We start from the raw sequence: 20645 nt of genomic DNA, 5'->3' as shown, positions 1-20645 counted from the left end.
CATTACTGGGTATATACCCAAAGGAATATAAATCATTCTATTATAAAGATACCTGTACATGTATGTTCATTGGAGCACTATTCACAATAGCAAAGATGTACAATCAACCCAAATGCCCATCAATGACAGACTGGATGAAGAAAATGTGGTTCATATACACCATGGATACTATGCAGCAATAAAAATAAATAAGATCATGTCCTTTGCAGGGACATGGATAGGCGTAGAAGCCATTATCCTCAGCCAACTAACACGGGAACAGAAAATCAAGCACCTCATGTTCTCACTTATAAGTGGGAGCTGAACAGTGAGAACACATGGACATAGGAAGGAGAACAACACACACTGGAGCCTGTTGGGGAGGCAGGGAGAGGGAAAGCATCAAGATAAATAGCTAATGCATGCGAGGCTTAATACCTAGATAATGGGTTGATAGGTGCAGCAAACCACCATGGTACACCTTTACCTATGTAACAAATCTGCATATTCTGAATATGTATCCAAGAACTTAAAAGAACATATTTAAAAATTCATTAAAGAAATTGAACATATATTTGCAAGTGTCCCATGCCAATATAAAACACATTGCAATAAGCATGTATAAATCTTATTAAATCAGTTAGAATGAATCTCCATATATTCATATTCATATAATTTGATATAAAATAGCAGTTGGATACATAGTATTAATTTTAAAATTCTAGTTTTTAAATTTATAATTTTAAATTTTTAATTTAAATTTTAAATTTCAAATTTTTAAAGTACCTCATTTTATTTCTGATGTCTGGAATCTTATTTAGTTGAAAATGTCTCTTTGAATTCTCTGAGTACCATGAGGTTGTGTAGCTTATGCTGCTGCCTCTAATGTAGCTGCTATTGTTTTCAATACGGAATGAGCAAGGTGAGTGGATTTCTGGAAGCATTTACTATAATAGAACCTCCAGATATTTCTACCAAATAAATAGTAGAGAACAAATTAAAATATGCCAAATGTATTTTTACAGCTACTTTCACATCTATTAGATGGAGTCTTTCATAGATATTTTACGAAAGAGTTTCATAATCCTCATACTTGTTACAACATACAGTCTAAACAGGCAAGATCTATTCACTCTAACATAATATCTAAGGGACGGTGTGAAGGATATTGCAGGCATATACACACACACACGCACACACTCACATCTCACCCCAAGTTAGAGTTTACAAATAGCGGTTTACCTTTGAGGTAGTTAGAGAGAACCAGTAAAGAAGTCACACACATTCAGCTTAATCAGTAATTAGTTCGAATCGAATAGGAATGACTTCTAAAATTGGAATCTTAGAAACAAAACTGTACTAAAAGATAACTTTGGAATGCACCAAAAATCAGTTTTTTAATTGAGAAATATTGCCTTTCACTAACTCTTCAGTTATTATCGTTGCATTTCTTGGCATCTACATCTGGGAAAACCTTTGTAACCACAGGTAAAATATAATATGGAAATGGTCACTCTACCTTAGTTTAATAAATGTATTCAATTGTTTTAATGACAGAAAATTTACTCTTGAATAGAGATGCAAATATTTAAATTAAGTAATTAAAACCCAGAAGGCAGTGTATTAACAAAATAATGCAGCTTGATTTTTAAAAAGTTATTTATTCACTTATATATCCATTTATTTTAAAAAAATCATTCAGCACCTACAGAGTGACAAACTGTGCTGAGAACTCAGTCCATTTAACAATCTTATTGCAATCTCTAGCATGTAATAGCTCAATTTCTATACTGTAGGTTTACCTGCCCCATACCAGATTTATCCATAAAATGATTAATAAATTAGTGCTCTTAGAGGGACATTGCAGAGAGGCAGAATTTGAAGTCTCTCTTTTCTCTGCTTTTGTGCTTCATTTAACCACTCTTTGAAAAACTTTTAATGCCATCATGTGGATCACTTTGCACACCCCCAGACCTGTTCCACCATCCAAAATCCTCATTCTTTTCAATCTTCTCCTTCTACCTCTAACACCATTTTCTCCTTCCCTAAGTTTTGAATGGTAACGGTTGGTTGGTAAGTGATCTTGTATTGTAACATCCTCTTGTATTTGCATTTGAAAAGTAGATGTGTATAGTATAAATCTTAAAGAGAAACATGTTTAAAAATTTTTAAAATTATTTTTAATTGTGGAAAAATATATATAACATTAATTTTGCCATGTTAACCATTTATAAATGGACGCTTCAGTAGTGCTAAGTACATTCCTTTGTTGTGCAACCATCACTACCATCCATCTTGAGAACTCTTTTCATTTTGGAAACCTGAAACTCTGTGACTACTAAACAATAGCTCTCTATTTTCTTCTCCACCTAATCCCTAGAAACCATCCTTCCTTTCTGTCTTTATAAGTTTGACTACTCTAGGTACTTTGTATAACTGGAATCACACAATTTTTTTTGTGACTGCCTTATTTCACTTAGCATAATATCCTCAAAGTTCATTCATGTCATAGCATGAAGCAGGTTTTCAGAATTTTCTTCCTTTATAACGCTGCATATTATTCAATTGTGTGTACATACTGTATTTTGTTAATCTATTTATCTGTCAATGGAAATTTGAGCTGTTTCTATCTTTTGTCTGTTGTGAATAAGCTGCTCTCAACATGAGTATGCAAACATCTCAATATTTGGGGTATATCCCCCAATTCTTTCAACTTTAGAGGTGATATACCCAGAAGTGCAATTGCTGAATCACATAATAATTCTATTTTTAATTTTTTAAAGAACTGCCAAACTGGTTTCCACAGTGGCCGCTGTACCATTTTACATTTTCACCAACAGGACACAGGTGTTTTGATTTCTCCACATTTCATCAACACTTCTTTTATTATCATTATTTTTGATATTAATAGTAGCCATCCTAATGGGCATGAAGTAGTATGTCATTATGATTTTTATTTGCATTTCCCTAATAATTCATGATGATGAGTATCTTTTCCTGTGCTTATTGGCCAATTGTATATCTCCCTTGGAAAAATGCCTATACAATTCCTTTACCCATTTTTAATTGGAGTGTCTGTCTTTCTTTCTCTCTCTCTCTCTCTCTCCCATTTTATTTCTTTCGAGATGGTGTTTCGCCATGTTGCCCAGGCTGGTTTTGAACTCCCGAGCTAAAGCAATTCACCTACCTCGGCCTCCAAAGTCCTGGGATTACAGATGTGAGCCATCGTGCATGGCCTGGGGTGTCTTTTTTTCTGCTGAGTTGTAAGATTCTTTATATATTCTGGATATTGATCTTTTGTCAGATATATGATTTGACACTTTTTTTCCCTTCCATGGGTTGTTTATTCACTCTGTCACTCCATTAATTGTGCCCTTTGATGCACAGTAGTTTTTAATTTTGATGTAGTCAAGTTTATCTAGGTTTTCTTTTGCATCCTATGCTTTTGGTATTATAGCCAAGAAATTATTGCCAATTTCATGCTTTCTGAAGGCTGAAAAAAAAGAAAAAAAGAAAAAGAAATTATTGCCAAATCTAAACCGTGATGTTTTTCCCTGTAAGATAAGAGTGCAGTTCCACTCTTTTCCATGTGGATATCCAGTTTTTCCCAACACTGTTTGATGAAAAGTCTTTCCTTTCACCCTTAAACAGTCTTAGGACCCTTTCCTAAAATAATTTGGTCATAAATGTGAAGGTTTAATTTTGGGCTCTCTATTGTATTTCATTGGTCTGTATGACTGTCATTATGCAAGCACCACACAGCTTTTGCTATATTACTGTAGCTTTGTAATCACCTTTGAAATCAGGAAGTGCAAGACCTTCCAAACCTGTTCTTTTTCAAGATTATTTTGGCTATTGGGGTTTCACAAGCTGCCATACGAACTTTTGGATTGATTTTTCTATTACTGCAAAAACACTATTGGGATTTTGATAGGGACTGAATTGAATCTGTAGATTGCTTTGGGTAGCATCGACATTTTAATGATATTAAATTCTCCAATCCTTAAATATCAGATGTCTTTCAACTTATTTGTGCCTTATTTAATTTATTTCAGCAACATTTTAATTTTCATCATGCAAGTCTTTAGCATCGTTAAGTTTATTCCTAAATATTTTATTCTTTTTGATGCTATTGCAAATGGAATTATTTTCTTAATTTCCAAAGTGTTCATTGTTAGTGTATAGAAATGCAATTGATTTTTGTGTGCTATTTCTGTATCCTTCAAGTTTGCTGAATTCATTTTTTAGTTCTAACTACAAGCATCTTCAATGGGGGAATTTCAGGTGTTGTGACAGTAGAGTGGAGAACAGGACATTTGTCTCATGTCCCTCAAGATAACTCATGTAGGCTGCAAAACTTCAAGCATACATAGAAGCATGAATTTCATAATGTAATCATTTTATATCTTTAATACATCAGGCACTTCAAAATTTAGTTTAAATGTTGAGAAGTCAAAGAATGATGTCCTTCTAAGAATAAATATTCTAACACATGACGATGTGCTGAACAAGATGAAGAATTTGTATTTGGATACATATTTTTAGAGCAATGTTTAGTTAGTAATTGAAAATACTAAACCAGGAGAAAATAACGTGCACTCTGGTTTCCATACTAGAGAGATATAGAAGCAGAAAGTTTTACCTCAGTCCACAGATCTGGTAAATAAACATTCAACACTTAAACTTAGGTCCTTTGACTCCAATTGATGAATTTTCAGCAAATAATGAAAAATAAAAGTAAACCAATTCAATATACAACTCCAGAAGTTATAAAATGAACAGTAAAATAAAATGATTGAGAGTAGATTGAAGGAATTAAAAATAAAAGCGAGAAATTAATGGCTCAAAGGAAAATAATAAAATCAATGATAAAACCACAAAATGATATTTTGAAAACAATTAGAATACTAACACGATCCAGAAAAAAAAAGTGAGAAGGGACAAATACATGCACAAAAAATACAACACAATTAAGTTGAATTTACTTTGGGAACATAAAGATGATTTAATACTTGAAAATCTATTAATATAATACTTGAAATGAACAAACTTTAAGAAGGCCAAAGATGTTCTAATGCCTGGTTTGGTGGATTGTTTCATTTGGATCTAGGATGATTCACTGTACCTGTATGTATATGTGCATTTGTGCAGGCTCATTTAATTTTGTTGGCTTTTAAAAATATTTGGGCTCTCTCTCTAAATTTGACTCCAATTATAGATAATAAAGTTATTGTTCTTAAATTTCTTGTTGCATTTACATTATTTCTGTGAAGACAAGGGGAAAATGACGAATTTATTCAACCTTATTTATTTATTTATTTATTTATTTATTTATTTTCATCATACCAATACAAATTATTATTGATTTTGAAGGGTCTTTCTGGAGATCTTGAACTTTTGTGATTCAATAATTATTGCAAATGAAAACTGGCTGAAAATCCCTCTTTTCATACTGAGTCATTCGTTATTCACATGAACTTCGGCAATACCACTTTTGACACATTTAAGCACAAATCTCTTTCTTTTTTTTTTCCAAATTGAAGTACTTTTAATTTTTATTCTTTTTGTATTATACTTTAAGTTTTATGGTACATGTGCACAACGTGCAGGTTTGTTACATATGTATACATGTGCCATGTTGGTGTGCTGCACTCAGTAACTCGTCATTTAACATTAGGTATATCTCCTAATGCTATCCCTCTCCCCTCTCCCCACCCCACAACAGGCCCTGGTGTGTGATGTTCCCCTTCTTGTGTCCATGAGTTCTCATTGTTCAGTTCCCACCTATGAGTGAGAACATGCGGTGTTTGGTTTTTTGTCCTTGCGATAGTTTCCTGAGAATGATGGTTTCCAGCCTCACCCATGTCCCTACAAAGGACATGAACTCATCCTTTTTTATGGCTGCATAGTATTCCATGGTGTATAGATGCCACATTTTCTTAATCCAGTCTATCATTGTTGGACATTTGGGTTGGTTCTAAGTCTTTGCTATTGTGAATACTGCCGCAATAAACATACGTGTGCATGTGTCTTTATAGCAGCGTGTTTTATAATCCTTTGGGTATATACCCAGTAATGGGATGGCTGGATCAAATGGTATTTCTAGTTCTAGACCCTGAGGAATCACCACACTGACTTCCACAATGGTTGAACTAGTTTACAGTCCCACCAACAGTGTAAAAGTGTTCCTATTTCTCCACATCCTCTCCAGCACCTGTTGTTTCCTGACTTTTTAATGATCGCCACTCTAACTGGTGTGAGATGGTATCTCATTGTGGTTTTGATTTGCATTTCTCTGATGGCCAGTGATGATGAGCATTTTTTCACATGTTTTTTGGCTGCATAAATGTCTTCTTTTGAGAATTGTCTGTTCATATCTTTCACCCACTTTTTGATGGGGTTGTTTTTTTCTTGTAAATTTGTTTGAGTTCATTGTAGATTCTGGATATTAGCCCTTTGTCAGATGAGTAGATTGCAAAAATTTTCTCCCATTCTGTAGGTTGCCTGTTCACTCTGATGGTAGTTTCTTTTGCTGTGCAGAAGCTCTTTAGTTTAATTAGATCCCATTTATCAATTTTGGCTTTTGTTGTCATTGCTTTTGGTGTTTTAGAATGAAGTCCTTGCCCATGCCTATGTCCTGAATGGTATTGCCTAGGTTTTCTTCTAGGGTTTTTATGGTTTTAAGTCTAACATTTAAGTCTTTAATCCATCTTGAATTAATTTTCATATAAGGTGTAAGGAAGGGATCCAGTTTCAGCTTTTCTACCTGTGGCTAGCCAGTTTTCCCAGCACCATTTATTAAATAGGGAATGCTTTCCCCTTTTCTTGTTTTTGTCAGGTTTGTCAAAGATCAGATGGTGTAGATATGTGGCATTATTTCTGACGGCTCTGTTCTGTTCCATTGGTCCATATCTCTGTTTTGGTACCAGTACCATGCTGTTTTGGTTACTGTAGCCTTGTAGTATAGTTTGAAGTCAGGTAGCGTGATGTGCCCAGCTTTGTTCTTTTGGCTTAGGATTGACTTGGCAATGTGGTCTCTTTTTTGGTTCCATATGAACTTTAAAGTAGTTTTTTCCAATTCTGTGAAGAAAGTCATTGGTAGCTTGATGGGGATGGCATTGAATCTATAAATTACCTTGGGCAGTATGGCCATTTTCACGATATTGATTCTTCCTACCCATGAGCATGGAATGTTCTTCCATTTGTTTGTATCCTCTTTTATTTCACCACAGGTGGAGTCCACGGAAGCAGGCAGGCCTCCTTGAGCTGCCGTGGGCTCCACCCAGTTCGAGCTTCCCAGCCGCTTTGTTTACCTACTGAAGCCTGGACAATGGCGAGCACCCCTCCTCCAGCCTCGCTGCCGCCTGGCAGTTTGATCTCAGACTGCTGTGCTAGCAATGAGCAAGGCTCCATGGGGGTAGGACCCTCCGAGCCAGGTGCGGGATATAATCTCTTGGTGTGCCATTTGCTAAGACCATTGGAAAAGCGCAGTATTAGGGTGGGAGTGACCTGATTTTCCAGGTGCCATCTGTCACCCCTTTCTTTGACTAGGAAAGGGAATTCCCTGACCCCTTGCACTTCCTGGGTGAGGCAATGCCTCACCCTGCTTCAACTCATGCTCAGTGCACTGCACCCACAGTGAGATGAACCCGGTACCTCAGTTGGAAATGCAGAAATCACCCGTCTTCTGCACCGCTCACGCTGGGAGCTGTAGACTGGAGCTGCTCCTATTCGGCCATCTTGGCTCCACCCTCTCAACCATATTTATGACAAAGCTTTGGCTTCCATGTTATTGTTTTTGTATTTTTCTTTTATTGTGAACTGTACCAAGTTTTATTCTAGAAATTGCTGGACGAGTAAGTATTGTTTAAGTTGATGGGTTGGATAGACTTCAGATTTTTGGAATATTATTGAAAATTATTCTGATTATGTCCTTAAACCTTGCATAATCTTGTGAAATAATGCTTCATAATGATGACTGACTGTGCACAGACTAAACCGTGCTTTAAATAATGCAAGTCATTAAGAAGAATTAAGCTATGATCCTGTATGTGAGAAATTTTGATAGTGGTTAATTTGAACAACTATGCTTTAGACTCCTTTATCACAAGCAAGTTTCCAGGAACAGAAAGAGAGTGATCACTGGCCTTGAATAAAGTTCCAGTACTCTAGTGGTTCACAGAAGTTTAGCAACCTTTTCAGCCTTGCTACCATGCATTGCTTATAAGGTGTTTAATAATTGGTCTGAAAGGAATGCTTATGCCACTACCTGGTGGTCAGCTCCTAAACTGCAGTTTGTTCATCCTTTAAAATATGTTTTTTTTTCCTCTTTTAGTCAAAGAATCAGACCTGAAATTATTTAATTATTAAAAAAGTTTCATTTGGATAAATAGAGCACCTATTAACTTGCTGTCTTAAAATATTTCAAGGGCGTGGGAAAAAGTCATTTTGGTGTCTTCTAACTTCTCTGTCAAATTTCTCAGAAAGCAATTTATACTGGAAAAAATAGGCAGCACATGTTTTGCTTTTAATGAGATTTATGTTCAAAACTATTAACTTTGCCATGTACTTGCTGAATGCTTGTGTACTTTGTTTCATTTTTTTGTAAAATGTGATAGCAATAGCTTCTTTAGTATTTGTTGTGAGAATTCATCAATAATGTATCAAAAAAATTAACAAGTAGCAGATGATGTAATCATAAGGATATTCTCAATAGACCGAGAAAATGCATGTGACAAAATCCAGCATCCACTCCTGATTAAAAACTCTCTCTAAATATGAAATTAAAAGGAACTTTCTCAACTTAATAAAGGAAACTTACAACAACCTATGTCAAGTGTCATACTTGGTGAAAAACTAAAGGCTTCTCCCTAAGATCAGACAGAAGAAAAAAGTTATTATTCTCACTGTTTCTGTTTAATATTGTACTAGAATGTCTATCTAGTGCAATAAGGCAAGAGACAGAAACAAAAGGCATACAATTTGGAAAGGAAGAAATAAATCAAGCTTTATTTGCAGACAACATAATTGTCTAAGTAGAAAATCCAAAGAATCTGCAGAAAATATACCAGAACAAATAAGTAAGATTTTAAAGGTTGCAGGATAAATGATCAATTTGCAAAAATTAATTGTATTTATATATTTTCACATGGGACTATCAGAAATTAAAATTAAAAACACAATACCATTTACAATAGCATCAAAAATATTAAATGCTTACAGATAAACCTTATAAAGTATAGACGACATGGTAACTTAAAGTCGCAAAACCTCATGAGAGAAATTAAGACCTAAAGAATGGAGAGATAAACTATGTTCATAGATTGATAGACTCAATATTGTTAAAATGTCAGTTCTGTTTCAATTATTCTATAGATTCAATATAACCACAATAAAAGTTCTGTCATTTTTTTGGTTAAAATTAGCAAGCTCATTATAAAATTTATTCAGAAATATAAAGCACCTAGAGTAGCCAAAACAACTACTCTAGAAAAGAAAAAATTTGGAGGGATAATACTACCTTACTTCACATCGTTTTCCACAGTAATCAAAACAATGTGGCATTTGTGTACAGATAGACTAACAGATTAATAGTACAGAATAGAGCCAAGGAATAGACCCATATATACATGAACAACTACTTTTTGACAAAGGTGCAAAGGCAATTCAATGTGGAAAGGATAGTCTTTTCAACAAATAGTGCTTAAATAATTGAATATCCATATACAAAAAAGTAAACTTTGACACTCTCATCCCATATACAAAAAGTTACTTAAAGTGATCATAAACATAAACGTAAAACCCCAAATAATAACACTTCTAGAAGAAAATAGGAGGAAAGTTTTTTAACCTTGGCCTATGCAAACATTTCTTAGATATGATAGCAAAACTTGACCCATAAAAGACAAAAAGTTGATAAATTGATAAATTCCTTTTCATAAAAACTTAAAACTGCCTCTGGAAACAACTCTGTCAATAGAATTAATAGATGAGCTATAGACTGGAAAAATACTTGCAAATTGGGTATCTGATAAAGTCATTTATTTGAGTTATGCAAAGAACCCACAGAACCCATTAACAAAAAAAAATAGAAAAGTAAATAAAATGGGCAAAAGACTTGAGCAAACACTTCAGCAAAGAAACTATATGAATGGCAAATAGGCATATGAAAACATGCTTAGCATCATTAATCATTAGCGATATGCAAATTAAGATCACAATTAGGTACTACTACATACCTATTAGAGTGGCGTTGACAAGGATGTGGAGCAACTGGAACTCTCAGCTACTACTGGTGGAAATACAAAGTAATATAATTACTTTGGAAAATGATCGGGCAGGTTTTAAATAAGTCAAATATACACCTGACATCTGATGCAGCCATTCTACTCCAAGTTGTTTGCCCTAACAGAAATGAAAGAATACACCTATACAAAAACTTGAATACACATGTTAGTAGCAACTTTATTTGTAACAGCCTCAAACTGGGACTAACTGAAATGTACATCAACAGATAAATAACAAACACATTGTTTTATATCTACATAATGTAATAGTACTACTCAGCAATAAAAAGAAATAAACCATTGATTCAAATGACACCATGGAAGAATCCCAAAATAATTACACTAAGTGAAAGAAGATAAATGAAAAAAGGAGTGTATATGATTTCATTTGTATAAATTATAAAATACACGAACCAATATTTAGTGACAGAGAATTGCTTGGAAATGGGCATGGGAGATAGGAAGGTTAAGAGAAAAAGTACAAAGAAATATGAGAAACTTTTGGGGTGATATAAATATTCATCATGTTGATTGCGGTAATAGCATCACAAGCCTATATGTATGTCAAATCTTATAAAAATGTTCACTTTACCTTGGTGCAATTAATTTTTATGTCAATTATACATCAATAAAACCATTAAAAAATCCAAATTTAGAAGCACATGTCTTCAACATCATGGAAGTCTTCTGATATGGTCCAAAATGCAAACTGTTCTCACTGGGTTTAAACTATTTTTCTTAAGTATAGATAACAACAGTCTACACCCATGTGCTCTACTGTTTATTTTCAACCCAGCATCATTCCAGCTTATTTTGCATTCCCCTTTGTATATCAGAATAGAAATGTGTAACTGATTTTCCAGAATTCATTTTCAACATAGTTCTAGGCTTGTTTCTGACAAAGTGATTTGGAAGGTGGAGGAGAAGGAGAAGAGATTTGCAAACCCAAACAATATCTGGGCCTGAATTTCTTACTGAAGTCTGTATCTGAGAAACTATTCATGTGCTGACTCTGGACACATTCTTTATCTGAATCTGGGGAGAGTGAACTCCAGGAAACAGACTGAACTAAGTGTCTGTTCTTAGCTATGTGTCTAGGTAGAAATGTTTACAGGTCCTTGCAGAAAGTTAGATCCTTCTCCCAAATTTTACTCTGATAACACTTCTGGAGGTTTTTTCTTTTCTTTTTCATTTTATTTTTAGATTTACATGTGGAGGTTTGTAACAAGGGTATATATACTGCGTGATGCTGAGGTTTGGGCTTCTAGTTGGTCACCCAGATAGTGAACATAGTACGCAACAGGAAGTCACCTGGATAGTGAACATGGTACCCAATAGGATGTTTTTCAGCCCTTCCCCCCCCACTTTTGGAGTCCACAATGTCTATTATTCCCATCTTTATGTCTGTGTGTACCCACAGTCTGGCTTCCACTTATAATGAGAACATATGATATTTCATTTTCTGTTTCTGCACCAATTCTGCACTTAAGATAATGGCCTCTAGCTGCATATATGTTTCTGCAAAGGATACAATTTCATTCGTTTTATGGCTACATAGTATTCCATGGTGTATATGTACCACATTTTCCATAGTCTATCCACAATTTATGGGCACCTAGGTTGTTTCCATGTCTTTGCTATTGTAAATAGTGCTGTGATAAATATATGAGTGCATGTGTCTTTTTGGTAGAACGATTTATATTCCTTTGGATATATAGCCAGGTTTGGGATTGCTGGCTTGAATCATAAATGTTTTTTTAGTTTTCTGAGAAATCTCCACACTGCTTTCCAGAGGGCTGAACTAATTTGCACTCTCAGCAACAGTGTATAAGCATTCCATTTTTCCTGCAAACTCCCCAGCATCTGTTATTTTTTGAATTTTAATAATAGCTACTCTGACTGGTATGAGATGGTATCTCATTGTGATTTTGATTTGCATTTCTTTGATGATTAGTGATACGAAAGATTTTTGCATAAACTTGTTGGCCACTTGTATGTCTTCTGCTGACAGGTGTCTGTTCAAGTTCTTTGCCCACGGTTTAATGGAGTTATTTGTTTATTTCCTGTTGATTTGTTAAAGTTTACTATAGATTCTGGATATTAGTCCTATGTAGGATGTATAGTTTGAAAATAATTTCTCCTATTTGGTAAGTTGTCTTCTATGTTGATAGTTTCTTTTGCTGTGCAGAAGCCTTTTTGATTAAATAAGTCCCACTTGCCAATTTTTGTTTTTGTTGCAATTGCTTTTGAGAACTTGGCCAAAAATTCTTTGCCTGGGCTCATATCCAGAAGTGCGTTTCCTAGGTTTTCTTTTAGGATTTCTATGAGGTGTTACATTTAAGCCTTCAATCCCTCTTGAATTAATTTTTGTATATGGTGACAGATAGGGGTCCAGTTTTATTAATCTGCGTATGTCTAGGCAGTTATCCCAGCACCATTTGTTGAATAAGTCCTTTCCCCATTGCTTATTTTTGTTGGCTTTGTCAAAGATCAGATGATCATAGGTATATGGCTTTATTTCTCCGTTCTCTATTCTGTTCCATGGGTCTTTGTGTCCGTTTCTGTACCGTTACTAAGACCAAGTTTTAGTTACTTAGCCTTGTACTACAATTTGAAGTTGGGTAATGTGATAGCTCTAGTTTTGTTCTTTCTTTTTGTTAAGGATTGCTTTGGCTATTCAGGCTCTTTTTTGGTTCTATAAGAATTTTAGAATGGTTTCTACTAATTCTGTGAAAAATGACATTGACAATTTGATAGGAATAGTTTTGAATTTGTAGATTGCTTTGGGCAGTATGGACATTTTGCGGACACTGATTCTTCCAATCCATAAGCATGGAATGTTTTTCCATTTGTTCGTGTGGTCTATGATTTCTTTCACCTGCGTTTTACAGTTCTTCTTGTATACTTCTTTCACCTCCTTGGTTAGCTGTATTCCTAGGTATTTTGGGGCATGTGGCTATTGTAAATTGGATTGCATTCTTGAACTGGCTCTGAGTATGATCACTATTGGTTTATAGAAATGCTCCTGATTTTTTAATGTTGATTTTGTACCTTGAAACTTCGCTGAAGTCATTTATTAGTTCTGGAGCCTTTTGGTGGAGTCTTTAGTGTTTTCTAGGTATAGAATCATATTGTCAGTGAAGAGAGATAATGTAACTTCTTCTTTCCCTATTTGGAGGCCTCTTACTTCTTTCTTTTGCCTGCTTGCTCTGGGTAGGACTTCTAATACTATGTTGAATGAGAGTACTGAGAGTAGGCATTCTTGTCTTGTTCCCGTTCTCAAGGTGAATGCTTCCAGCTTTTGCCCATTAAATATGATGTTGGCTATGGGTTTGTCATAGGTCACTCTTATTATTTTGAGGTATATTCCTTCAATACTTAGTTTGTTGAGTGTTTTTATCATGAAGAGTTACTGTGTTTTATGGAGTGCTTTTTCTGTATCTATTGAGATGATCATATGGGTTTTGATTTTAATTCTGCTTATGTGGTGAATCACATTTATTGATTTGTGTATGTTGAAACAACTTTGGATCCCAGGAATGAAGCCTACTTGATCCCAGGAATGAAGATTAGCTTTTTGCTGTGCTGCTGGATTCAGGATGCTAGTTTTTGTTGAGAATTTTTGTGTCTATGTGCATCAGGGATTTGACCTTTAGTTTTTTTTTTTTTTTTTTTTTTGACCTTTAGTTTTATTTTATCATTGTGTCTTTACCAGATTTTGGTATCAGGATAATACTGGATTTGTAGAATGATTTAGGAAAGAATCTCTCCTTGATTTTTTGGAGTAGTTTCAGCATGATTGGTATCAGTTCTTTGTATGTCTGGTAGAATTTGGCTGTGAATCCATCTGGTATGGGGCTTTTTTTATTGGTACATTTTTTATTACTGATAAGCTGCACTTCACTAAAATTTAAAAGTTACGCCCTTATGAAATGCAATGTCAAGAAAATGGGAGAGAAAACACAAACTGAGTAATCCATTGCATTTGAACAAATGTTTCTTGATATTTTAGTTTCTCTCCATGTAAGAGGCATATTTCAGCTGCGTTTAGTCTGCCATCTTACCAAAAAAAGTTTCTGTTTTCTTTTGTTATGTTATAAAATGAAAACTCATAGGAAGTAAGCATAATGAAGTGTTTGTTTTTGTTGCAGAAACTTCATAGGAAAAGACCAGCTTTAATAATCTGTGTAATCATGGGGACATTTTTTTGTGATGACCTCAGAGTATTATCTCTGATAGTTGATAACCATCTTAGTATAGGACAGTGTTCACAAATAAAATCGTGTAAACAACTATCAGGCTGTTAGCAACAAAACCAGCAGGGAAGTTTTTAAAAAACGAAACCCTTTGAATCTTGGAAATTGTGGTTTGAAATGTTGGAAATTGTGATTCCTAAAGTTAGTGGTTTTGTCCCAACATCTGTAATATTAAATGACTCACAAGTTAATTCAGTTCTCACACAACCAGATTTTAGAATCTCGATTATCAGCCAATGTGTCTTTATCTATTTGTAAAGCAAGAGAAGAGGAAAGTTCTAACTCATGCTTCAGTCTATTGATGCAAATATACATGTGGATTCCCTACATCATCAGAGGAAATTATTTGATTAAACTTTGGCAATAAAATGTTGGCATATGACCACAGTAGAAAGCGTCCTTGAGGCCAGATCTCCATGAGTATAGGGTTAACACTTGTTGCGTGACTGTCATAAGCAAGCAACTTGTCTTGGAGTCATTGAAATAATGAGGGAATAAGCTATTAATCTGAGGTCATATCTTATCAGTAAATGTCAGTCACTGCTCTACATGTTAGGATACAGTGCTGAAAAACATAGATTCAGTAACAGCAAGACTTCTTAACACTCCTTCTGATTTCAACTCAAAACCCTTGTCTGACATCCCATTGAGTTATACCACTGGCCTGCAATGGATACGTGAAAATATTGGCCTGTATTAAAATATCCAAGAAAATGGAAATCTCACCTACAGAAATACCCTAGGATGCTCTGCTAAAGATCTTTTGTTTCAGGTAGTGTCCAAAGAACAAAATTGACAAAATAGACCATAGAGATGACAACATCTGCCCTTCATATTTACAAGGACCACCTGAGACTGGCATGGGCCTTATAGATGAGGTCAGGGTTGGGGACCTGTTTCTGACTTTTGGAAGGAGTCCAGGAAAACATTCATCCTAGTTCAGCCCTTGTCCACCAGAGGGAGTGGCTTCCTAACACAAACTCATTTCCTGCTATCGCTGTAGGTTTCACTGTGATTACTTCATGTTAAGGATAAAGACCATTATTTGGGTAACACACTAAAGATGAACTGTTCTCCAGGCTTAGTATCTGTGATACTCTTACTGCTTGGTAAGTAAGATGCCTTTTAAAATTTGGACACTGTCTTCTATCAAGCCAAAAAAATCTTTAACCACAATTTGACCTAAGAGCATTATTCTCAAGGCTAAACAGATTTCTCTATCTCTCTCTCTCTTTTTTTCCCTAGGAAGAACCCATGGAAATTCAGTGACCCAGATGGAAGGACCAGTGACTCTCTCAGAAGAGGCCTTCCTGACTATAAACTGCACGTACACAGCCACAGGATACCCTACCCTTTTCTGGTATGTCCAATATCCTGGAGAAGGTCCACAGCTCCTCCTGAAAGCCACGAAGGCTGATGACAAGGGAAGCAACAAAGGTTTTGAAGCCACATACCGTAAAGAAACCACTTCTTTCCACTTGGAGAAAGACTCAGTTCAAGAGTCAGACTCAGCGGTGTACTTCTGTGCTCTGAGTGACACAGTGACAGGGACTGCAGGGGGAGCTGAGCACAAACTCTGAGCAGCACGGGGGGCCTGGCTGCTGAGTGTCAGCCACTGTGATCCACTCTGGTTCCAACACAGTCTGTGGTTGTTTGTGCCTCAGTTTCTCTGATTGATGCAGTAGTCATACACATGGCCAGAGGAGAAAAACAAGAAATGAACAACCCCAAACCCAGCTCTTGGTTAGTGAAATTAAAAACAGACATTGACACCAAGTAGTTCCTCATCCAGTGCCAAAGTAATTTCAAGGTTAAACCACAGAAACAATGAAGCTGTCTCTGTGATCATCCTTGCAGACAAAGTTCAACCCCCACCTCTTGTTCCAGGTCACTCTGGTAGATATTGGAGGTGGATGTGTTCTATGACATTTTTACAGAGCCAAATGTGCCAGAGAAGGTGGCGTCTCTATAATGTCTCCCTAACAGAGTACAGCAGGAGAGATGATAGGAGAGCTATAGCTCCTCAATTCAGTTCAAATGTCTATGCAGGATTCTTAATAGAGAAAGAAGGGAAGAGAAGAAAGGAGGAGGGACAGAATGTCACATGTAACAAAACAATGCAGAGAGGAAAGCAACAATTGTCAGAGAGAGGAAAGGTTTCTTTTTTGGTAAACCAGATGGTAGACAAAGGCTGATGTTCCAAAAAGAAAGGGAAGGATCAAAAGGATTATTGAAAAAATGACTCATATGTAAATCATAAGTATTCCTTGCTTGTTACGTTGATCAGTTGGCTTTCTAACAACAAGTCCTTAAGTGAGTGAGTTTTGCAGTGCCAATGGAAGATTAAGCATACAGATTTATATTTGTATCCCTGTGAAATCCTATTAGAGACACAGTAAAGAAATTGAAAAGGGCATAAAACCACAAAAAGAATAGAAAAGGAGATGACAGCAGATGGTGATATCAATACAATTTTAGAAGGCAAGAGTATATGGAGAAATGAAAACTTGCATAGCAGACCAGATAAGGAAGAAACCTGGGCCCAGTGAAAGAAGACAACAAGGAACACCCAATGTTTGTTGGGCCTTTGTGGAAAGGTTTAGAAATCAGAAGTACCAATGACCTTTGAATAATTGGTGAAGATAATGCTTTGTGTGTGTGTTTCTACTTTGAGGGTATTTGAAAAGAGGGTATGAAAAGAGGAGGAGAAAGTGAGAAAATGTATAATTAATAGACCACCCATGCTCTCCACCACTACCTTTATAACAAGCAATGATCACTTCCCAAACCCAGAAGAAAACTGGAATTTAATATTTCATGAATTGAAGTGCAGAAGATAACACAAGAAAGCAGAATAAAATTAAAATGTAAAAATATCACAGTCAATTATTTAATGTAAGTAATATAAAATATTGTTTATGAAATATTCTCGTAGTAGTCTATGTGTTTCAACCCAATTGTCCTCTAGATAAGTTTCACTAATTTATACTATCAGTAGTGGTGATTTGGCAGAATACCTATTTTCCTTAAACCTTGTGTATTACTAAACTTTTTGACGTTGGCTTATCAGTTAGAATTTCTTTTATTTATAGAATATTTCATTTACTTGTGAATGAGATGGAGCTTCATTTAATATACTTAAAAGCTATTTATATTTTTTGATATATTGCCATTTATATATGTGTCCCCCTTTTTTTTTTTTACCATTTATTATCTTTATTTTCCACATCTACCATTGTTCCAACTATTAGATATTGGCAAACCCTCACCCTTTGAAAAATTTTTTATTTTTTAAGAGCAGTTTTAGTTTACAGCAAGATCGAAAGAAGGGTACAGAGATTTACCACGTACCCTCTATCCCTTCCCAGATATATATCCTCGCCCATTTTCAACATCCACCACCAGAGTGATACATTTGTTACAACTGATGCACTTACATTGATATATCATAGTCACTCAAAGTTCATAGTTTACATTAGAGTTCATGCTTAGTGTTGCATAATATATAGATGTGGACAAATGTGTAATGCCACACATCTATCATTGTAGTATCAGACACAGTAATTTCACTGTCCTAAAAGTCCTTTGTGCTCTGGTATTCATTCATTTCCCAATATAACCACTGGCTACCTCTGATCTTTTAGTGTTTCTGTGATTTTGCCTTTTCCAGAATGTCATATACTTGGCATCATACAGTATGTAGACTTTTCACACTGACTTCTTTCACTTAGTAACATGGGTTTAAGGTTTCTCTGTTTCTTTCATGCCTTGATAGCTCATTTTTTTTTTTAGTATTGAATAATATTCTATTTTCTGGATACATCATAGTTTATTTATCCATTCATCTTCTGAAGGGCATTTTGGTTGCTTCGAAGTTTTGGCAATTATGAATAAAGCTGCCACAAATATCCCTTTGGAGGTTTTGGTGTAGACATGTGTTTTCCACTACTTGGATAAATACCAATGAGGAAAACTGCTGGATCATATGGAAAGAATTTTTTTTTTTTTTTTAAAAGCTGCCAAACTGTGCTCAAAGTGGCTGTACCATTTTGCATTCCCACCAACAATGAATGAGAGCTCTTTTTTGTTTAATCCTTGCTGGCATTTGGTGCTGTCAGAGGTCTGGATGTTGGCCATTCAAATAGGTGTATCGTGGTATCTCATTGTTGTTTTAATTTTTATTTCCCTGATGCCATATGATATAGAAGAACTTTTCATATGCTTATTTGTCATTTATATATTTTCTTTGCTGAAATATGTGTTAAAGTCTTTTATCCATTTTTTTTTGGTCAGACTGTTTTCTTATTGTTGAATTTTAAGATGTTTTGCATAAGAGTTCTTGATCAGATATGCCTTTTGCAAATGTTTTCTCCCGGTCTGTGTTTTGTCTCCCATTTTCTTGACATTGCATTTCATAAGAGCATAACTGTTAAATTTTAGTGCAGTGCAGCTTATCAATAATTTTTTTCTCCAGAGAACATACCTTTGTCTTTATATAAGTCATTGCCAAACCCAAGGTCATCTAGATTTTCTCCTACATTGCCTTCTTGGAGTTTTGTTTTGCATTTTACATTTACATCTATGGTTGCTTTTTGAGTTAATTTTTGTGAATAGTATAAGGTCTGTGTCTAGAGTCTAGATTAATTTTCTTTTCTTTTTCTTTTTTTGCATGTGAACATCCAGTTGTCCCAGCACCATTTATTGACAAAACTGTCTTTACACCATTGTATTGCCTGTGCTCCTTTGTCAAAGATTAGTTAACTACATTTACGTGGGTCTATTTCTAGGTCCTCTGTTTTGTTCCATTGATCTATTCGTTTATTCTTTTGCCAATGTCACAGTGTCTTGATTATTGTAGCTTTACAGTAAGTCTTAAAATCAGGTATTGTCATTCATCTGACTTTATTCTCTTGTAAAACCTTTTTTTTTTATAATTCTGGGTCCTTTGCCTCTCCATATAACCTTTAGAATGAGTTTATCAATATTCACAAAAATTGCTGGGATTTTAATTGAGATCGCATTGAACCTACAGATTAAACTGTGAGGAATGAACATTTTGACAATATTGAGTCTTCCTATTCATGAACATATCATCTGGGAACAAAATTATACTTCTTTCTTTCCCAATCTGTATACTTTTTTTTTTTACTTGTCTTGTTGCATTAGCTAGGACTTGCAATATGATGCTGAAAAGGAGTGGAGAGAGGCCCATCTTTGCCTTGTTCCTGATGTTAGTAGGAAAGCATCAGTTTCTCATCATTATGATGTTAGCTGTAGATTTTTGAACATATTATTTATGAAGTTGAAGGAATTCCACTCTATTTCTAGTTCACTGAGAGTTTTTATCATGAATAGGTGCTGAATTTTCTTAAATGCTTTTTCTGCATTTATTGATAAAATCATGTGATTTTTCTAGAGACTTGAAAAGTTGAGAAGTGTATAGCCCATAGACACAGGCTCATTAAAAGACTGAGAACAAATTGTGGGCCTATAGAACACTTCCTCTCCCCTCACACCTTACCACCATAGCACTAACAGTCTATTTACAGCCGTTCCTCTTACCAAGTATGTCATGTCTGGCTATCAAGTAAAAAATTGCAGGGCATATTAAAAGGGAAAATACAATTTAAAGAGACAGAAAGATCATCAGAAAAACACATCAGGGTTGTTGGAATTATCAGACCCAGGAATTTGAAACAAATATGCCAACAGCTCTAATAATGAAGTAGAGAGCATGCCAGAACAGACGGGCAATGTAACAGAGAGACAGACCTTCTAAGAAAGAACCAAGAAAAAAAAAGCTAAAGATCAAAATACTGCAACAGAAATGAAGAATGTAGTTGGCTGACTTATTAATAAACTGGATGTAGCTGAGGAAAGAATTTCTGAACTTAAGGATAAATCAGTAGAAACATCCAAAACTGAAAAAGCAGAGAAAACAAAGACTAAGAAAAAAACCCAGAAAAGAATATCTAAAAATATTCAAAAACTGTGGAACAACTATAAAAGTGTACTATACATGTAATGGGAATGTCACAAGGAGAAGAAAGTGAGAAATTAACAGAAAAAATATTTGAAACAATGATGGAGAATTTCTCCTAAAATAATGCCAGATACCAAACCA

The 20645-nt window shown here is 35.1% G+C and overlaps 1 gene segment (V, D, J or C); it reads left to right on the top strand.

Annotated features, from left to right (window-relative positions):
- Positions 1-15548: 15548 nt before the first annotated feature.
- Positions 15549-16389, top strand: LOC129490632 (T cell receptor alpha variable 9-2-like). The segment is given in 2 exon segments: positions 15549-15630; positions 15767-16389. Coding segments are annotated over 2 exon segments (381 nt in total).
- Positions 16390-20645: the final 4256 nt, after the last annotated feature.

Source organism: Symphalangus syndactylus, chromosome 9 (genome assembly GCF_028878055.3).
Source record: "Symphalangus syndactylus isolate Jambi chromosome 9, NHGRI_mSymSyn1-v2.1_pri, whole genome shotgun sequence".
Taxonomy (NCBI): Eukaryota; Metazoa; Chordata; class Mammalia; order Primates; family Hylobatidae; genus Symphalangus; species Symphalangus syndactylus.
Note: the sequence above shows the minus strand (reverse complement) of the source record. Positions and strands in the feature narration are given on the sequence as shown.